The sequence below is a fragment of the Hoplias malabaricus genome, chromosome 12 (assembly GCF_029633855.1).
Source record: "Hoplias malabaricus isolate fHopMal1 chromosome 12, fHopMal1.hap1, whole genome shotgun sequence".
NCBI lineage: Eukaryota > Metazoa > Chordata > Actinopteri > Characiformes > Erythrinidae > Hoplias > Hoplias malabaricus.
This window is the reverse complement of record NC_089811.1, coordinates 18,479,147-18,500,313: the sequence shown is the minus strand read 5'-3', so window position 1 is coordinate 18,500,313 and position 21,167 is coordinate 18,479,147. Positions and strand designations below refer to the sequence as shown.

The 21,167-nt window shown below is 38.7% G+C and overlaps 1 protein-coding gene across 1 annotated transcript in view; it reads right to left on the bottom strand.

The window, feature by feature from the left end:
- LOC136710409 (target of Nesh-SH3) overlaps positions 1–20,961 on the bottom strand; it is a 44,591-nt gene extending 23,630 nt beyond the window's left edge. The window contains exons 1-8 of the mRNA XM_066685908.1: positions 20,821–20,961; positions 17,441–17,620; positions 17,293–17,361; positions 14,471–14,603; positions 4,774–4,955; positions 4,638–4,687; positions 4,510–4,552; positions 4,322–4,402 (exon numbers count right to left, since the gene is read on the bottom strand). Coding sequence (XP_066542005.1) covers positions 4,322–4,402; positions 4,510–4,552; positions 4,638–4,687; positions 4,774–4,955; positions 14,471–14,603; positions 17,293–17,361; positions 17,441–17,620; positions 20,821–20,899 — 817 coding nt within the window. The 5' untranslated portion in view covers positions 20,900–20,961. The remainder of the gene's footprint in view (positions 1–4,321; positions 4,403–4,509; positions 4,553–4,637; positions 4,688–4,773; positions 4,956–14,470; positions 14,604–17,292; positions 17,362–17,440; positions 17,621–20,820) is intronic.
- Between the last annotated feature and the right edge of the window lie 206 nt (positions 20,962–21,167).

The following is a 21,167-nucleotide window of genomic DNA, read 5'->3' as shown; positions in this document are numbered from 1 at the left end:
GGTGCTTGCAAGCTTGTGAACCATTTAGAATGGTCTGTATTTCTGCATAACTTTTATCTAAAACTTCATCAGATTTTCACACAAGTCCTCAAAGTAGATAAAGTGACTCAAACCAAATTAATGAGACAAAAATATTAGTATATCTCCCAAAATAGTAACTTTACAGGAGTAAAGTTCTTAACCTTCTTAACTTTCAGTAGAAGTGAATGTAAAGACTCCATTACTATAATTTTGGAGCATTTTTATTGGTCTACTGGTTCCTCATGAAATTGTCACAAGATGTGAAGCTGCCGTGTTCAAATGATGTAGCAAACAAAAGAATGAAGATTCATTCATTCATTATCTGTAACTGCTTATCCAGTTCAGTGTCACGGTGGGTCCAGGGCCTACCTGGAATCATTGGGCGCAAGGCAGGAATACACCCTGGAGGGGGCGCCAGTCCTTCACAGGGCAACACACACATTCACACCTACGGACACTTTTGAGTCGCCAATCCACATACCAACGTGTGTTTTTGGACTGTGGGAGGAAACCGGAGCACCCGGAGGAAACCCACGCTGACACAGGGAAAACACACCAACTCCTCACAGACAGTCACCCAGAGCAGGAATCGAACCCAGAACCTCCAGGTCCCTGGAGCTGTGTGACTGCAATGCTACCTGCTGCGCCACCCCAAAAAGGGAGATACATATTTTTAAATGGACAGCAATGATATCTGAGTGGCAAGTCTTATCTTCACAACACATGTTTGTAGAAGTATATAATGGCATAAAAAAGAGAATTCTAAGGAACTAAGAGGAAGGCTGCAAAAGATTACAAAAACATCTCCAAAGTGTTTGGATCTCCAATCCACAGTCAGACAGATTGTGTACAAATGGAGGAAATTCAAAACTATTACCCCCCAGGAGCAGTCAACTAACAAAGATCATGCCAAGAACAGGGCATGTTATATTCCGTGAGGTCAGAAGGGGAATAAAGATAACTTCTAAGCAACGAAAGGCCTTTCTCACATATGCTAATATTAATGTTTTTGAGTCTACCATTAGGAGAACAATAAACAACAATAGTGTGCATGGCAGGGTTGCACAGAGAAGGCTGCTGTTCTTCAAAAACATTGAAACAACAATGTTTCATAGACAGATATTCTTTGCTTTAAATGAGAAGTATTGTATTTGGAGAAAGAAAAAAACACTCCAACATAAAATCCTCATCATGTCTGTCAAACAGGATGGTGTTTGTATCATGGCTTTGTGTCAAGGCTTAATCCAACTAAAATGTTATGGAAGGACCTGAAGCAAGTGGTTCACGAGCAAAACTACCACCATAAGATAACTGCTTTGAAGTTGTTTTGTACAGAGGACTGGGCTAAAATTCCTCAATGCTGATGTGCAGGCCTAATAAACAATTAAACATACAGTTGCACCTATTGCTGCCCAAGGGGGTCACACCAGATGCTGAAAGCAAAGGTTCACTCACTTTTGCCACTCTCAGATAAATACTGCATAATGTAAATACTGCATAATTTTTCTCAAAACAAATATATGACCATGTCCAATGTTTTTTCTCGTTTGTTTGACAAATGTGTGTGTGTAAAAACACTATCAAGTTGGTGTGTTGCACGATGGCATTACAAGTAATGTTTTCTCAACAGGAACATATTTAAAATTTGATGCCTGCAACAACACAAAAAAAAGTTGGTACAGAGTCATGTTTACCTGTGTGTTTCAACTCTTTTTATAATGATTTGGGAAGTGAGAATACACATTTTTGTAGTTATTCTTAATAGTTCATTGTCATAATTTCCCCCCTCATAATGCACCAGAATTTTTCAAGATGCATTAAATTGACATATGGCTTTTTCCTTGTATAATAAATTTTACGTTGCAAATCTTGATGCTATAATGTATTGCGTATATTGACAGCAGATATTCCAAAGTACACCTATGCACTGTGGCTATAATTATCACCGAAGCATGATGATTTTTCATGCAGTTCTTTCAGAGGGCTCGAAGGTCACACACATTCAACCATAGTTTCCAGCCTTGCCCTAAACAAAAAATGTTCTTTCTGAACTTTGACAATTCCTTTGTGAAGTGTGTCACAAGTGTGTGAGTCATAATCCATCTTTCCTTGCAATCTCTGAGCTTTGGTTTGATGCTCCTTTAGATGATGCCCTTATGTTTTACCATTTTACTGGTTAACTGTGGACTTCTGTATACATTGTAAATGAAAATAAAGTAAGTGTAATATTCTATATATAAACCTTTTATTATTTTGCCCTGTGCCAAATTTTTGTGAACATTTCTGAAATTTTCTAAATGTGTTTGTATTTACAAAATACAACTTATTTGGTCTGTGAAAACATTACACATTTTCCTTGTACTACTTTTGAATTATCAAATCAAAGATACTTTTTTATTGCAGTTAAAAATGTCCCACATTATGTAGAAAACTTGAATTAAAATCAGAAAAGCTAGTGAAGTTGGGGCAACACTAGAACAAATGGACACATTAACATGGTCATTCTTGGTTAAGAGGATGCTGTGCTCATTTGGCTGCCTCTTCTCACCAGTGTGAGTGTTGATTGAGTGTTGAATGAAATGGTGTTCTTTGCAATGTTGATTGTAAAGCATCTTTGTGTGTCTAGAAACATTTATAAATGTAAAGATAAATAAATAAATTATAATAAATAAATAAGTCAGTTATTTAGAATTTCATAGTACTTGCTCTGAACAAAAACGTTTTCACTACTGGTATGATGAGTGTAACTGCCCAATGTCTGTGCATTTTTCACATATTTTTACTAACTCCTCCTGAACAGTTAATTGATTCCTTTGATATTAGATTTTTGGGAGGAATAATGTTCCAATGTAATTGATGATAAATTGCGACACTACCTGCTGCGCCACCATGCCGCAGTCACACAGCTCCAGGGACCTGGAGGTTGTGGATTTGATTCCCGCTCCGGGTGACTGTCTGTGAGGTTCCCTCCTGGTGCTCCGGTTTCCTCCTACGGTCCAAAAACACATGTTGGTAGGTGGACTGGCAACTCAAAAGTGACCGTAGGTGTGAGTGTGTGAGTGAATGTTTGACTGTGTGTGTTGCCCTGTGAAGAACTGGCGCCCACTCCAGGGTGTATTCCCGCCTTGCGCCCAATGATTCCAGGTAGGCTCTGGACACACCGCGACCCTGAATTGGATAAGCGGTTACAGATAATGAATGAATGAATATTTCAAATATGGACACTTCAGACTAAATTAAATTCAAATAAGGCCCCATAAAATTATAAATGAGTTTTTGACTGTGGATGCCACAGTTTTGTCAGGCTAAAATATTTTGATAGGAACCTTTTTTCCACAATATAAGAGACATATTACCCATTGCATAGTATAAGCTCCACCTAACAGGAAGTTTACTATGTTGGAATTTGTGGATTTGTCAAATTTTTTATTAACAGTTTTGAACTACTAAAATGAACTGGATTTCTTTGAGCTTCACTGGAAGTTCAGACACATGACATGATAAATAGTGAAAGAATATTAGCCAAATTGAACATAATGGCAAGCAAGTTTACATGTTGGTCATAGATTATTGTGTTTACTCCAAAAAAGGAAACAATACACATAAAACACTATACATTAAAAAAATCATATAAGTAAAAATAAAATAAAAAAAAATAATAATATTCTTTCCCAAAATCGTTCACCTCCCCATTTCAGCCTTTACGGGCGTGGTCTGTACTAGCAAAATTTCATTTATTTATTCATTCATTGTCTGAAACTGCTTATCCAATTCAGGGTCGCAGTTGGAGCCTACCCAGAATCACTGGGCAAAAGGCGGGAACACACCCTAGAGGAGGCACAGCCCTTTACAGGGCGACACACACACTCACACCTACGCACACTTTTGAGTCACCGATCCACCTACCAATGTGTGTTTTTGGACTGTGAGAGGAAACCGGAGCACTTGGAGGAAACCCACGCTGACACATGGAGAACACACCAAACTCCTTACAGACAGTCACCCAGAGCTCCCTGGAGGTCCCTGGAGCTGTGTGACTGCAACACTTCCTGCTGCACCACCATGCCACCCTGTCATTTTGTATAATTCCAGTTTAGCTGGGCATAGAACATGGAGTAAAATGTCCCATTGCATATTACTGTAAAATTTGCTGCTGGACTGACAGCTAGCATCTGAGGATAGAGGAGTGGAGAAGAGACAGAAGGGTGAAATATAAAGAGGATAAAACTGAATGCTGAAAAACTCAAAAAGGAGCATAAGCATGAGCTTAGGGACCGGTAACAAAAATTCAGTTAATTACCTGGAGATTTTGTAGGTATAGAAGAAAGCCTTGTGTGCATCATGAAGGGAGCTTGTGTGTTCAGAGTAATGTTGTGCCTGACTGGACAGTGGAGGTAACAACAGTAAATCAGATATTTTTTACATTATTCTGTTACAAACTTAAACAGTGGTAATTAAAAAATAAATTAATAAATTAATTATATATACCATCAAAAGTAGTTAAATCTTGGGGGGCTTTAACAGTAGGAGTCTGTACAGACAGAAATATCTACATTTAAAAACAAAAACATATGTGGAGAAAGATGGGTAATTGCTGTGTGTAACTTTACACATACCAGAAGTATCAGCAATTTCTCAGGGTTCAGCAGTGTATGAATATGTATATCTGTAAAACAGAAGGATATTTGCCTCTAAAACACATAGATTGCAGAGACAGTTAATTTATTCTCTTTATGTAAAGGCATGACATACCAGCTGTGTTGTGTACCACTGGAGAACTCCAAGCACCCCTGATGGTGTCAGTATCTGCTCTGACACCAAACTCATAAGGTGTGTCCGGTTTAAGGTTTTCAACGACAGTACTGGTGGTGGGACATGTTTGATAGTTCCATTGTTTGCTGGGCTCTGTTTCTCTGTAGCGCACCAGGAACTGACTGAAGAGTCAGAGGGAGAAAAGCCATTTAGTTTAGCCTTAAATCTTACGATACTCTTTACTGTCTGAATTCAGCAAGTAATATTTATGAAAATTATAATTTCAATTTTCTATTATGAGGTTCAGCTCATGTGAGATAAAGAATCAAATTTATTTTCTAAATGAACAAGTACGTGCTCCATAGAATGAGTCCCTCATATAAGGGCAACCATGTTTCACAGAGGGTAGATCATGTCTCAAAACAGGTGAGCAGAAGATCCTGATGATCATCCTTCCATCAGAGTCACAACAGACAGGAAGGCATTAACTCAGAACAGAGTAGCTATATGTCATTAGTTCTGTTTAGATTTATGTAGTATTTTCAGATATGTCAGAGTGTAGCGAGGGACACCAGTAGATCTAACTATAACAGCATAGCAGGGATGGTTTGTTCCATAGGGTGATGTGCGATCAACCATCAAAAGGGAAAGGGAATACATTTTTTAATTCTTTCTACAGTAAAAATCCATGGCTCTGTATTAACCACGCTCTGTCATTACAGTCCAATTAGCATTCGATTTTGTTCCTTACAGTGCTACCTCTTTTTGGGCAGTTTCAAGATGATGGAAAATTGCCCCAGACTCCTCTCATAAAATGTTATGGCTCTTTTTTCCAGCTGCAGAACCTTCAGTACATTCTCAGTGGGTTGCAGGATGGCTTACCCTAACATACTTTTGTCATATATAAGGTGAGGCGTGTTCCAAATGCCCCCTGCTCTATTCCCCTACACTTCTCCCTATGTAGTGAAGTATATAGTGAATAGAGCACTGATTAATTTTGGGCACAACCCTGTACAGATACTCTGAGCATCCAGAGTCATGTAGAGAGAGCAGCTAGCGATCTGGTCAGTATGACTTCCGTAAACTTCCCAATACTCTTTATTCTAGAACTCCTGCACCTAAAATAAAATATCTGAAGATTGAGTGAAAAATGTATAAAATTTCATATGAGTAGTGATAAAGCTGAACGCTTTTCAAAATATCTGTGAGGCAATTTATATAAATGGCAATTTATTTGTTTATGACCACAGTTGATGGTTGATTGCTGTAGAGGCAAATTAACTTTATTAAAGACCTTTATAATGAACTCCTGGATAAAGCTCTCCACAAATACTGTACAGTATGTAGATAAAGATAAAGCTTTATGAATCTAGTGGTTACTGGTGGTATTTCTACATGAAGTGACCACAGAAATAAACCTCTTCAATGTTAGATGACACTGTCAAGTTAGGTTCCTGATTAATTTGCACAGCGCAATGTGCCAATTGTCTTGGCTAGCTCTTAATTTGTCCAGTAAACAAGTCACCTTAGCAGTTCATTCATTCATTGTCTGTAACCTCTTATCCAGTTCAGAGTTGCAGTGGGTCCAGAGCCCACCAGGGATGATACAAGGTGGGAAAAAGAAACAAGGTGGGAAAATACACTGTTGGGGGGGGGGGTGCAAGTCCTTTGGAGGGCAACACACACTCACACCTATGGACAATCCACCTACCAACATGTGTATTTGGAGCGCGGGAGGAAACCAAAGCACTTGGAGGAAACCCACGCAGATATGGCGAGAAGACTCCAAACTTCTCACAGACGCATGTAGCGGGGGTTCAAACCCACAACACCAGGAACCTAGAGCTGTGTGACAGTGACACTACCTGCTACACCAGCATGCCACCCTACATGCAAGTTTGTGCTCAAAATTTTTATTCAATAGTTCCATTTACATTTCATAGACTGCTTATTTATTTAATTTACATGAAGATTTTAATGATTTATAAGTATCTTTATTTGAATGAAGTGTATATTCCAATTTGAATTAACGTGTTTGATGTGATCATAGAACAACTATGTCAAAATAATAATTAAAATGTTTTTCACCTAATATGCATTGGCAATCATTAACAATCAGTTTGAAAACTAATCAGGGATGCCATTTGGGAGGGGTTTGTAGATTCTAAGTGTTTGTGAGTGAGAGGGGCTTAAAAATACATTAAAACTTTTTTCTTTTCATTATTAAACTATTAAACTTTCATCATTCACATAACAGTTTATTTAATACCTTAGCATGTCTCATTTTCTCCACTGACAAAAAGTTAACATCCAAAGTATTTGATTTAATTCTCTCAATCTGATTTCATGAAATGGTTTAGTCCACCCTCTCATCAGGTGTGAACTGAGTAGGTGTGTGCAGTACGCCCTGCTATGAGTACAAAGGAAAGGATAATGATGCTCTTTAAAGAAAAATCAGGTTACCAAAAATTAATAAAGGAAGCAAAGGCAGGAGAGAGAAAGTAAGTTTTTCAGGAAGAAAGGTTGGTGTAGTCTGTCAGTGATGGTGGAAATTAGCCCTGTTTAGCATAGAGTCTAGAACCCTGCTTCAGGTGTTCATGCACGGCCCCTAGTGCACTAGGGTGTTTGTGTTCACTGCCACAGATGGGTTAAAAGACAATTTTGTTGTACAATGACAAATAATTGCACATTATTACATTATTATGTTTAGCCCAGAGCCTGACATTAGTTTTTCATCTCCAAAATATGTCAGTGTTTACATTTCTCTTTTCTTATAGCCAACATTTAATCAGTGCAGGCAATTGTTATTAGCGGGTAAAATTAGCTGCTGGTCCCTGTGTCTGCCATTTACCAGGACAGACAGAAGCAGCCTTTCCTTCTCATCCTCATGTACTACTCCAAGCATAAGGAGGTGAGCAGCACTGTGTTCAACCACTTCTCTGAGGTAATAATTGCAGGGGATCAGTGGGAACTTGTTTTATTGCTATTAAAGATGTGCATTGTATTTACCTTTCCAACCCCTGCTGCTAAACAAAAGCACAGACCATCATGCCTGCTGGTCTATGTTGGTTTTTGCTGGTATGGTGCTGGTTTAACTTGTCACCAACAGGATAACAGTGCTGGCTGCCTAGCATAACAGTCTCCAGACTGTTGCAGACATATGCTATTTTTGCTAATGAAAAGCCATGCTGGCCTGTGCTGTTATTGGTTATAATAGCCAACTGGTTGTTTGATTGTCAATTTCTATAGATGATAATGTTATTTTATATTAAAGTTCTTTTTATTTGTAAGTGATATTTATTTTAAGTTATTATTGCATATTGTTATTATTGATTAAGGCTCACCCTCCCCCCACCAGGTTTTGGGTTTAGTTGCAGCTCTAGGGTGTGTTCCCGCCTTGCGTCCAATGATTCCAGGTAGGCTCTGGACCCACCACGACCCTGAACTGTGGTTACAGAGAATGAATGAATGAATGGAAGCTGTTGGTTGTAATCCTAGATTTTAGACAAGTACTACCTGTGTGGCCAGCCCTTCTAACTATGCCTTCTTGCAATTGCTGATGACCTTCAAAAAATCAGAAGCAAAAGGTGGTTCATTGCCTTGACAAGCGGCAGGCCTAAGAATTCACAATAGCCCACCATGCAGGCAAACATGAAATTGAGCATAGATATGAAAATGCTGATATCCTGTCCTGGCACACATGTAGAAAGCAAGCATGCAAGTACTTTAAATATAGAAAAAACAGAGAAAGACCTTAACATCAAATTTCTATAAATTACAAACTTCCCACTGGTACCCTTGGCATGTTGTCCTGCTGTCCAAACCTAAAACCTTGTGTAGCTCATCCCTAATTCTAGTTAGAATAATTTTTAAAAAGGATTTGCAGTTAGACTTGACAGCGATCCACCACACTATCATTCAGTAGGGATATATATCGGTGCAGGCAAAACACAGAAGGAATGCGCCTCACCTGAAAACTTGGATAGCTGTAGAGAAGACAGAGACAGTTTTGACATCATATGGCACGTTTCCACAAGCAGCAATGTTAATGTCTGCAGTTGTGTTCAGAGTGAGGAATGCAGTGACACACTGTACTTTTTGTCATGTCATTTGCTCTTTGTTTAGTAGGCTTTTTGTCATCTATAAAAATTACATCCCTGAATCCTTGATGAATCTGTGCTGAATCAAATGTGACTGAATTTTAAAGTCATTCAGCTGTTGTCCATTTTAGATGTTTACACTGTGTTCCAAATTATTATGCAAGTGATATTTCTTAGATTTTCCTAAATGGTCAGTGCAAATGATGGTCATTATAATTAAGTCATGAATCGCTAGGGTATAAATCAAGTTTTATTGAACACACCTCCCAATAATAACAGCATTAAAAAAAAAAAAAAAATTCAAAATGCACTGTTCCAAATTATTATGCACAACAGTGTTTCAAAACATTTTATAGGTTGTAAAGAACAGCAAATTATGATTTCCTGAATTTGAAGCATTAAGTAGTCACATTTACTAAAATCAATCAAAAACATCTTAACAGGCCAAGATACATGTTAACATAGGACCCCTTCTTTGATATGACCTTCACAATTTTTGCATCCATTGAACTTGTGGGTTTCTGGTTGAATTTCTTTGCAGGATGTCAGAATAGCCTCCCAGAGCTACTGTTTCGACCTGAACTGCATCCACTTCCTCATAGATCTTTTGCTTAGGGATACTCCAAAGGTTCTCAATAGGATTGAGGTCAGGGGAGGATGGTGGATGCACCATGAGTTTCTCTTGTTTTATGCCCATAGCAGCCAATGACACAAAAGTATTGCAGTATGAGATTGTCACACATGAAGATAATTTTACCTTTTAAAGGCACAGTTCTTATTTTTATACCATGGAATAATACGATCAGTCAGAAAGTCTATATACTTTGCTGAAGTCATTTTCACACATTCTGGGACCCTAAAGGGGCTCCCTCCCCATGATTCCGGCCCAAACCTGACTCTGCCACCTCCTTGTCGATGTCGCAGCCTTGTTGGGACGTGGTGGCCATCCACCAGCCATCCATCTGGACCATCAAGGGTTGCATGGCATTCATCAGTGAACAAGACTGTTTGAAAATTAGTCTTCATGTATGTCTGGGCCCAATGCAACCATTTCTGTTTGTGAGCACTGGTTGAGGTGGCCAAATAGTAGGTTTACACACAACTGCAAACCTCTGGAGGATCAATCCTACACCTTGAGGTTCGTGGGACTCCAGAGGCACCAGGAGCTTCAAATACCTGTTTGCTGCTTTGTAATGGCTTTTTAGCAGCTGCTCTTTTAATCCGATGTATCTATCTGGCAGAAACCTTCCTTGTTATGCCTTTATCTGCACAAACCTGTCTGTGCCCTGAATTAGCCACAAATCTCTTCACAGTACGATGATCACGTCTCAGTTTTAGTGAAATATCAAATGTTTTCATACCTTGTCCAAGGCACTGCACTATTTGATGCTTTCTCTTTCCCATATTGCTTGAAACCTGCAGCCTAATAATATGGAACATCCTTCTTAGGTAGTTTTCCTTTAATTGGGCTCACCTGGCAAACTAATTATCACAGGTGTCTTAGATTAATTACAAACAGCCCACCAACCAACCAACAATATGCATTGTAAGTTTAGGATCAAAACAGATCAGAATATAATGCAAAATATCATAATGAATTTTGTTCTGAATGATTGTTTAGAGAGTTGGACAAATTTAGCAATGTGTCTAGTAGGGATGGGCGACATTGTTCATACCTTCACACCATCTTAAAATATTACTGTGGTATACAGTATTACCGTAGGGAGGTGGTACTCTGTCAGGCTGGGTTATCTGTGAGCACAACACACGTGTTGACAATAAAACACCATTTCTGAGAGAGAGCAAATTTTAGTGACTGGTGCTGAGGGAACAGAAAAGTAAAAAAAAAAACAAATAAGCAAAATAAGACGGTTCTACACTGTTTAGAAGCACAGCTGGGGCTAACAGGCACTTGTGGTTTAGCACACCTCAGCATATTTTTCAGCAAATTGAGGTTCAAAACACACATATTTAGAGGATAAAGCCATGTACCTGTGAGCACAAAGTGGAAGGAAGGATTTTCTGAGAATTTTGTCTGTTTACCGCTTTCTTCCTCTCTTTTAACCCAAACTCAGCACTAAATTTACAACTGCAGTGGACTACAGGGCTTATGTTTTTCTCCACCCGTTTTCAGACCATTACATCAGCAGTCAATGAGCTCCCACAGCACCCACCTCCCTGTGACACTCTTAAATGCACATGAAAATTTTAGCCAACTTTTAAAGACTCAGAACAGAAATTTGACACACCAAACACACATGATAAATATCACCCTCATTTTTTTTACGGTATTATCGCTACACCGCCCAACCCTAGTGTCTTTACATTCCGATAATATGTTTCCTTCAATCTCTGTTTTATTGGACAGGGGAAAAAATATTGGTTGCAATGGACAAGTCCCAGGATGAGGACAAGCTTTCCAAACTTTCCACTAGCTTGACCAAATAGAAATTATGATGAAGTGTGTGTGTGTGTGCGTGTGGCTTGTGTGTAAAATCAATATTCAAAATGATACTCGAGGCAGTACTACTCTCAAGGCAGAAAAAAAAATTAAACTGGTTACCAGCCAACAGGTGGAGATGAACATGATGGGTTAACACACATTGGGAGATTTTCAAATAACGCACCATAAAGCACCTCCTAGACCTCAGTGGCTTGCCTGCTCTGATTGCAAGAAATGTCTTTGAAAGAAATAAACATGCAACATAATTTAAATTTTTAACTGTAGACTTAGTTTCATAATTTTTTTAGAAGTATTTAAAGAAGTCCAGTATTTTGTTTTGCTTAAATGGAGATTAATGTAACTGCCTCTGAGGGAGATGCAGAAATCTATAGTGCTCTGATGCTTCTTTTTTGTGTTATGTAATTTGTGTTATGACTGCTGCATCACAGGAAGCTGAAGAATGTTGAACAATAATAATGCTCTATTCATCAAAACTCTACAGAATGCATCTCAAACCAAGACTGGACAACCTGGGCCCAATGGCACTGTGCATTATACTGCTGGAATATCCCATCATTCAGGCACAGACAGTCCAACAAAATTGCACAGGTCTTAAGCACATGAAGATGGCCACTGTGCTGTCCACTGTGGATAGTAATGCTTTCTATGATGTATTCCCCCTATACACTTTACACTGTGGATCGATAAATGTTAAATTCCACCACATTTAAAAAATGGAATGTTCTATTCATCTGGCACCCACTATCATGCCTCAGTCAAACTTTGTGTAAAGTTGTGTAAAACATAAATAAAAACAGAATACGATGATTTGCAAAAGCCTTTCAACCTCTATTCAATTGAATACACTACAAAGACAAAATATTTAATGTTCTGTTGTTAACTTTGCTGTATTGTGAAGACAGGTGATGGAACAGAATCTCCGCAGACACGATTAAAGGTGTAAATACATCTTTATTTACAGAAACAGTGTCTTACGGGTTCTTAAGGATCCCGTGAGAGAGGTGTCCGGTTCAGCGCACTCTGCTCTCTTTCATCTCTATTTTCGCTCTCCCTCTCTTGGGTAGGACCCCAATGTATATGGTTCTTTCTCCTTTCCAAATATGGTTAACGTAGAGGTTGGTCTACATTTGCATGTTGAAGGGACTGAGGGGTAAAATTTATAGTCTCCTACCCTCACTGACAACTTATCCTAAACATTTCTCTCTTTGGAGCACAGACACAGAGCATGCGTCTAAACATACAGAACAGTGAACATTTCTTAATACTGCATTTAAGGCCTTATGTTTAAATATACCTCAGTTCTAACGGATATATATATTTTTTTTGCAAATATTCACTCATTTTAAATTTGAGGCCTAAAATTTTAGGCCAAGGACAACAATGTGTGGAAAGTTGAGGAATGCTCAAAAAACTCTTGTTTGGAACATTCCACAGGTGAACAGGTTAACTGGAAACAGGTGAGTGCCATGATTGGGGACAAAGGGAGCATCCCTGAAGGGCTCAGTCATTCAGAAGCAAGGATGGGGTGAGGTTCACCACTCTGTGATTTCATCATCTACAGTCCATAATATCATCAAAAGATTCAAATAATCTGGAGAAATCTCTGCAAGTAAGCAGCAAGGCCGGAAAACAACACTGAATGCCAATGACCTTCGATCCCTCAGGTAGCATATTGCTTGAAACCTTCAGCCTGCTTAATAATATGGAACATCCTTCTTAGGTAGTTTTCTTTTAATTGGGAAATTAAAAGAAAAACTGACATCATTCTGTAACCGATATTACCACATTTGCTCAGGAACACTTCAGAAAACCATTGTCAGTGAACACAGTCCGTCACTACATCTACAAGTGCAAGATAAAACTCTATCATGCAAAGCGAAAGCCATATATCAACAACATTCAGAAATGTTGCTGGCTTCTCTGGGCCCGATCTCATCTAAGATAGACTGATGCAAAGTAGAAAAGTGTCTTGTGGTCTGACAAGTCCACATTTCAAATTGTTTTTGGAAATCATGGATGTTGTGTTTTCCGGGCCAAAGAGGAAAAAGTTCAAAAGCCAGCATCTCTGAAATTATGGGGTGTGTTAGTGCTAGTTAGTGTTAGTTAACTTACACATCTGTGAAGGCACCATTAATGCTAAAAGGTACATACAGGTTTTGGAGTTACATATGCTGCCACCCAAGCAACGTCTTTTTCAGGGGCATCCCTGCTTATTTCAGCAAGACCATACCAAGCCACATTCTGCATGTGTTACAACAGTGTGGCTTCGTAGTAAGAGTATGGGTACTAGACTGGCCTGCCTGCAGTCCAGACCTATCTCCCACTGGAAATGTGTGGCGCATTATGAAGTGCAAAATATGACAACGGAGACCCCAGACTGTTGAGCAACTGTTGTACATCAAGTAAGAATGGGAAGGAATTCCACCTACAAAGCTTCAAAAATTATTGTACTCAGTTCCCAAATGCTTATTGAGTGTTGTTAAAAGGAAAGGTGATGTAACACAGTAGTAAACATGCCAATGTCCCAAATTTTTTGGAACGTGTAGCAGGCCTCAAATTCAAAATGAGTGAATATTTGCAAAAAAAACAATAAAGTTTATATGTTTGAACATTAAATATCTTGTGTTTGTACTGTATTCAATTGAATATAGGTTGAAAAGAATTTGCAATCACTGTGTTGTTTTTATTTATGTTTTACATGTCCCAACTTCATTGGAATTGGGGTTGTAATTAATTTACATATTGCTATACCATGACATTTTTTCATGTGTTTGTAAGAGTGTTTCTCTTCCTGGCTGTGCAAAAGTGTGACCAGACATCTGGGAAACCCAGCAAGGCAAGAACATTCTGATCAGTTAAAGAAAAAACAAATAGCAAAAGCTTTAGGCACCTGAGAAAATTAAATCTTAAAAGACCCCATCCCAATATTATAATTAATCAGAAAACATAACTACAGTAAGTAGTGATATTCTGTACGGGAAAGTGTTGGTTTAACCAAATCTGTCCTTGTGGTAGTCCTGTATTAAGTGAGGTCATTTAGTAAACACTTTAAGGAAATAAATTCTTTTAAATAATAATAATCTTAGGTGCCTGACTTCTGCACAGTACTGTACATTTTCAGATATACACATACCTATCCTCGATGCAGTCTTCCAAATTGGTGTCAGTGTATGGAGTTTTCAGGAGTGTGCCCCAGGACAGAAGAACTGATGTAGGGGTCACAGAGCCAATCACCATATGCAGAGGCTTTTCTAGAGTCACTTTCTCTGTTGGTCATACATTTTGTTTTTATCATCATTTGTACTTTACCCCAAAAGTAATCCATGTTCTTACACTGTATCATGGTTTATGATGTCAAGAAAGAAGCAACCTGAATGTTATTGTCAGGATAAACATAAAACACACACATACAATTCATAAATATGTCAGGAGTTCTAGCATTGCGAAACTGTATTTATTATAAACCCAGTTATAGAAAGCCTGTGAATTAAATTAATATATTCTCCCACTGTACACTGTACAAAAATATTGGCTCCTACGTTTATTTTAATAATGTCCATAATATAAGACAAGGCCATCACTAGAGATTAAGGATTAGGGGGGCTAAGCTTTAACCAGTGGGGTCTGGGGTAATTGTCCCATAGCAGAAAATTTCTTTGACCACGTACAGAGTAAGCAAAGCCACAATAGCTGCGGCCTTTACAAAAAAATACTTGAATATCCATCTAGAGGTAGATAAAAAAACTGGGTTGTGAACAACTAACTCATTATATACAGGTATCTGTAAAATATACTGTCATAACGTCAGGAAAGAACATAAACATAAATTCAGTCTGTCCTAAATACTGAAGTGTTCGATGCATGAACATTTTGACTGGCTTTTTAAGCAGGCTTACTTTACATTCATCAATAATCAGGTTTCCTCTGCTAGCATAATGCTATTTCAAGTAGTGCATCAGTGACTTTTCAATGTGATTAATTAAAGATTGCAACATGTAGGCATTCAATTAATTTTCTTTCTTAAGTTTTGTCTTGAAATAACACTGTCAGGAAACTCACTACACCTTCTTCCGGCATGCACTGTGTGTGTAGGGCTGCCAACTTTTTGCCAACTATATATATATATATATATATATATATATATATATATATATATATAATTTTTCTGTTTTTAAATGTGTATGTATGAAGTACATATGATAAATTGATGTTTTAACCATAGTAGACAGTACTCAGCAGTCTTCCATTTCACAGGAGCAGACTGGAAGAAAACTGAACTGGAAAAAAGCTGAACACTGTATACTATGGGTTATACACTGACTACGCATAAGTACCTGATACATACCTACTTCAAAACAACAGAAATATCCCTTTAATAGCAATATGAGGTTGAATAGACATGACTTCAGCTATTTTAATAATCATGTTCATATGTTCAGGCCTCTCCATGAGCAGTTTATTTAATTTGTAAAATTATTACATTAATTAAAACTAGGAATGCACCAATACGATTTTTCCCTTCTGATACCAATTCAAGTATCTGCCAATAATGAGTACCGATACCAACTCTGTCTATTACATTTCCAAGATAGGTGCCTATAAATCGAGATATTTATATTGTTATACTTACAGATTTAATTTTATTAAAGCAGTGTTATGTATCGCTAATAAGATATAATAAGCTTGAATTAACAACATTTGCTTCTTTATTATCTGCACATTAAAAAAATTAGAGCTTCGGAGCCATGAAAAAATAAATATTTCCACAATGCAGTAACATGTACAAGTAGGAAGACATAGTCTAGCCTGACTGAACAACTGCAATATTTTTGCCTCTAAACCGCGTTTCAGACCAGTCGCAGCATATCAAATGTTCGATTTTTTGACCCGACTTTGCACGTAGTCACGTAGTATAAACTCTCCACCAACTCAAGGCTGAACTCCAAGTACATATCTCTGCAGGCCGGAGGCCCGCAAGTAGGCGGAAACCAGCAAGTGGGCGGAAACCAGCAAGTGGGTAGAAACCAGCAAGTGGGGGATCTAGATGTTTTGTGGGAAGGTGAATGTAGGACATGCAGCCTTTGTGTTTTGAAAACACAAGGTACAAGGTGCCCTGCAGTCTAGTATCTGTGCCTTAAGAATTGAGGTGAGGGCCCTACAGTCCAGTTTACATGCCTTAAAAATTCTGGGGTGAGGGGCATGGCGTAACCAGAAACATCACATTGACCTTGAGACCCTTCTCATCAACACAAGCTTTTAGAAACAGCTCCATATCAGCCCTGTTTTTAAAAACAAATAAAAAAGGTTCTTTAGCCTCTGGGTCGTCTCCAGAGCCTTTACGACAACTACATATCTCGAAGCCAGCGACGTGCTTGAGTCGTGCTTAAAATGTTCTTCCGCGCTCACTTGGAGCTGTACAGCCCACTTGGAGTTGTACCACCCACTTGGAGCTGTACCTCCCACTTGGAGCAGTACCTCCCACTTGGAGCTGCCTCCAAAAAGTCCCTTCAACAGCCAATGAGAACAGAGCACAGAAAGTAAACACAGGCGCGTGCAGTGTAGCTCTACAGTGCCGGATGGATTAAACCATAAATCTATGAAAAACTACAATATATTGCATACCAAATAATGAGTATTACCTGTAGGAGAACATAGTGTGCCACAAAACACACTGTTATAGCATTTATTATGTCTGTATTCGAATTGAACTATTTAAGATGGACCGTAGCCGCAACTATGTGCTATTCTACTAATCCTCAGCTCTCGTTGCAGTGTGTAAAGACAGTGCTGACTAAGTGTTCCCATCCTCAACACTAATAAAAATTGTCTCATTCTATTGGTCAGCACTTTTCTAAGTGATAGAAGATGTGTGTGATCTTGTACACCTGTGCCTGCAATTGCTGCATCTTGAAATAAAACTTATTTTTTTAATAATGTATAATGTATTTTGTTTACCTGTGCACTCTTTCTTGACTTCATTTGACTTCACCTGCTTTACTGAAATTAGATATTTTGGTTCAGCATCTGAAAAAGAGAGCAAAGTCAGATAGAGAGACAGAGTGAGAGTTAGAAAAAAAGTTAGAAAAGTAGAGATGTGCTTTACCAATCTCGGTTTCATAATGTTCTCCATTCTCAGGGAGCTTTATGAACTGTTTGGAAAACATGCTACTGCCATATCCCAGGATATAGCCCTGCAGCTTGGTGTCCATATGCGGGCGTACAAACTTCAGCACAATAGTGTCTCCTGTAGCGCTGATCTGTACTTTCATGCTCTCCCTCCGCACTAGAGAAAAACAAACAGACATAATCTCAGGTTTTATTAGCTGATATTAAGAAATGTATTTTGTTAGACAAAGTCACTGAAGGTTAATCCAAATGTTCAACATGCAAATGTATTTTAATTATTTCAGCTTTTAATATAATATTTTTATGATTTAATATCGCCCTGTAAAGGACTGGCACCCCCTCCAGGTTGTGTTCATGCTTTGTGGCCAATGATCTTGGGTAGGCTCCGGACCCACCACTACCCTGAACTGGACAAGCAGTTACAGACAATGAATGAATGATTTACTATGATAATAGAGCTGGCATTTGCACCACTGCAATTTATCTAATGTGGCCTCCCTGTGACATAATTGTCCCTAAGAGCATTTTTTGGATATTCTAAATGGACCTATAAACAAATTCTGCATACTATGAAAAAAAAAGTTCCAGTGCATTAACATTTGTTGGAATTAAAAACATCATGAAATAATATCTTGTTTATTTCCAGATTTTTCTCTATCAAACATCTATATAGTCAGAACCACTAAAACTGTAATGGCTGCACTGAGGATGCAGGATACATTTGGGAATATAGCTGGGAATAACTGAGCGGTAAGTGCCAAACATGAAACAGATTTGGCCCAAAAGTGTCTGCTATCTGGCTGGACACCAACTGGAAGAAAGGCCAAAACAGAGGGGAAAAAGGAATGGACAACAAAAAGTACATAAAATACCAGTATTAAACAAGAAAAACACTTAACACAAGACAGAACACAGATCCAAAAGCAAAGTAGATTATATTCAATCATTCATTTATTCATTGTCTGTAACTGCATATCAATTTCAGTGTAACGGTGGGTCTGTAGCCTACCCAGAATCACTGTGTACCTCACAGGAACACACCCTGAATGGGGCCCCAGTCCATCACAGGGCACTACACACATATGGACACTTATGCATGGCCAATCAATCGACCGATGTGTGTTGTTGGACTGTGGGAGGAAACTGGAACACCCAGAGAAAACCCATTGATAACACATAAAGAACACACCAAACTCCCAATAGACAGTCATCTGAGGAGACAGAATTCAGTAAACACAAAACAACATGTTATATCCCCAGTATATAACATATGCAGTTCAGTAAGAGGGCCAAAAAACAGCCAAACAGAATACAGGCCCCATGATCTGGCAGGGACCTGTAAAAGAGGCCATGCAGGGAACTGGCCAGGCAGCCTGATGGTAGCCAGCCAAGTGGCCTCATAATTTATTGGCTAAATATACTGAAAGAGAGCTGGCCAGGTGACTGAACATCTGGCATTCCTTTTGCCAGTATCCTGAGCAGCAGGCGATGCCACTGCAACATCCTGGGTAGCATGGGGGCCTCTGCCATATAATGGATAGTAGCTGTGCAGCAAGCCAGCACTGGAAAAGCAGCTGCACATGAAGCAAATACAAGAGGAGCAGCTGCACAGGGAGTCAGGCAGCACATCAAGTTGGCAGTAATGGAGTAACTATGGGATGGAAATGTGGTGCATCTTCAGTTCTCTTATTGTCTACATATGGTGAGTCTGGCTGCTTAATCTCACAGGTCCACCTTACATGGGCCAGATGTCATGAGTGCTGTCAAGCAAATCTGAGCCAAATAAGCATTTGGCCTAAACAATGCATATATAACTGCGCCGTAAGTGTCAAAAGTGAAATAGATTTGGCGCAAATGTGTCTGTTATCTGGGCACTGGTTCTCTGTGACCTGGGTGGTACTGTGGGAACTTGAACTAGACTCAAAAATTCACTTGAAATGTACCTCAAAGCTCGACTTAACTCGTCTTAAGACGTGACTTGTAACATGACTCAAACTTGGGCTTGATCTCTCCTTAAAACTGGGCTTGGAAATTGATTTTCTCTTGGAACGGTATCTGGGCTCTGTGACTGTCTCTGGGCCAAACATGGGATTTAACTAGGGATTCGGATTGGTTTCCGATTCTGGCTTTGACTTGGGGCTTGGCTGGGAGCTTGGAACCAGGTGTTGATTGGAGAACTAATATTGGTGAAGCTTTGCTGAGAGCTGGTACAGAATGATATCCATAAAAACTCAAGGTCCAGTATGTTACATTCTATCCGCAGCCAGCCCACTGCTACTACATAGGCTGTCTATCACCACAATGGAGCAGCAATGTACTCACCTCACCCCCACACCCCTAAAAAGGCATTCCCCCAGGAATTTTCTGCTTCAGAGACACATCTTTTCTTGCTGCTCACTACTTCAACTTGGACATTCACTAGCTTAAACAGTACTTGTTTTCTGTAGAATAAGTTGGTTATTGTGTGATGTCAGAGCAATGGAAACCCAAAGCAGAGACCTCAGAGCTCCAAAACAAACAAACAGGCTTTTTTTTGTCACATCAGTGCTGGCTCAAACAATCTCCAGGCAGTTCCCTAAGGAATTAAGGCTAGATGATTCATCCTATCAGCTGCTGCTTTGAAGCCATGGATATGACAAAACATGAGTATGATGAACTTGAACATAATAGAAGGTGGACGGGGGATTTGGCTTTGTGGGAATGGGTGTGTGTAGTTAAACACAGGAATCATATCAGCATCAGTATGTGCAGGGGATTTTTTTTTGCAACAAAAGTAACCTTCCTATCCTGCATAATAATTAAAAAATAGAATTTGTATGTGTTTGACTTAATGCAGTAATTCACAAAGTTGGAGGGGAACTATTGTTTGCAGCAAGGATAATTAATGGAACATTATCACTTGTAATAATTCCACTGAAAACGATATTTGTTTTGACAAGGTGCACACACATTATATAAATATACAATAAATAAATAAATACATGCATACATACATGCATAGTACATCTGTTACTTTTAGTTTTATGTTTATGAAATTATTTAGGTTTTCCAGATTATTGGGAAAACCATAATATATGAACCAACAGAGTGAACTTTTGTATTGTTAACATCTGTGGTGCTGAAATCTATACAGTTTCATAAATGACATTATGTATAATGGAGTATGAACTGTTTTTTAATATAAAACTTGCAACCATCATTGCTTTGCCTAAATTCACAGTAGTCTTAGGAATATATAGATATGTTCACAGCCACATAAGCACTGAAAGAATTAGTGCAACTCTCAGCTGCAAACCTTACAGTCCGTATAGTACAATAAATAAGAAATAATATAATAAATAACCATCTGCACTATACCTCTGGGTGTGGAAGCACAGATGAAGTTGAGGAATAGGACATCATTGATGATGATGAAAATGCAGAGGAAGTCTCTCATGTTGACTTAAGTGCAGGTTTACATTCAGTGTTATGGTCCTCTTCTGCTCTTCTCCAGTAAATATCTATTTGCCCTCGTGTTTGTCTCCTTTCCATTTAACTCTGTTCTGATGATCTTTCTGCTTTGCACAACATGTGCATTAGGGAGTTACCATGTGTGCTTTGGAAAGGCAGAGTGTATTGTAGTGCAGTTTTGGGAATTTTTTCGTTGTGACCAGACCATCTATAATGGACTAACAAGGGGAGGGAACTGTTGATGTCACATGTGT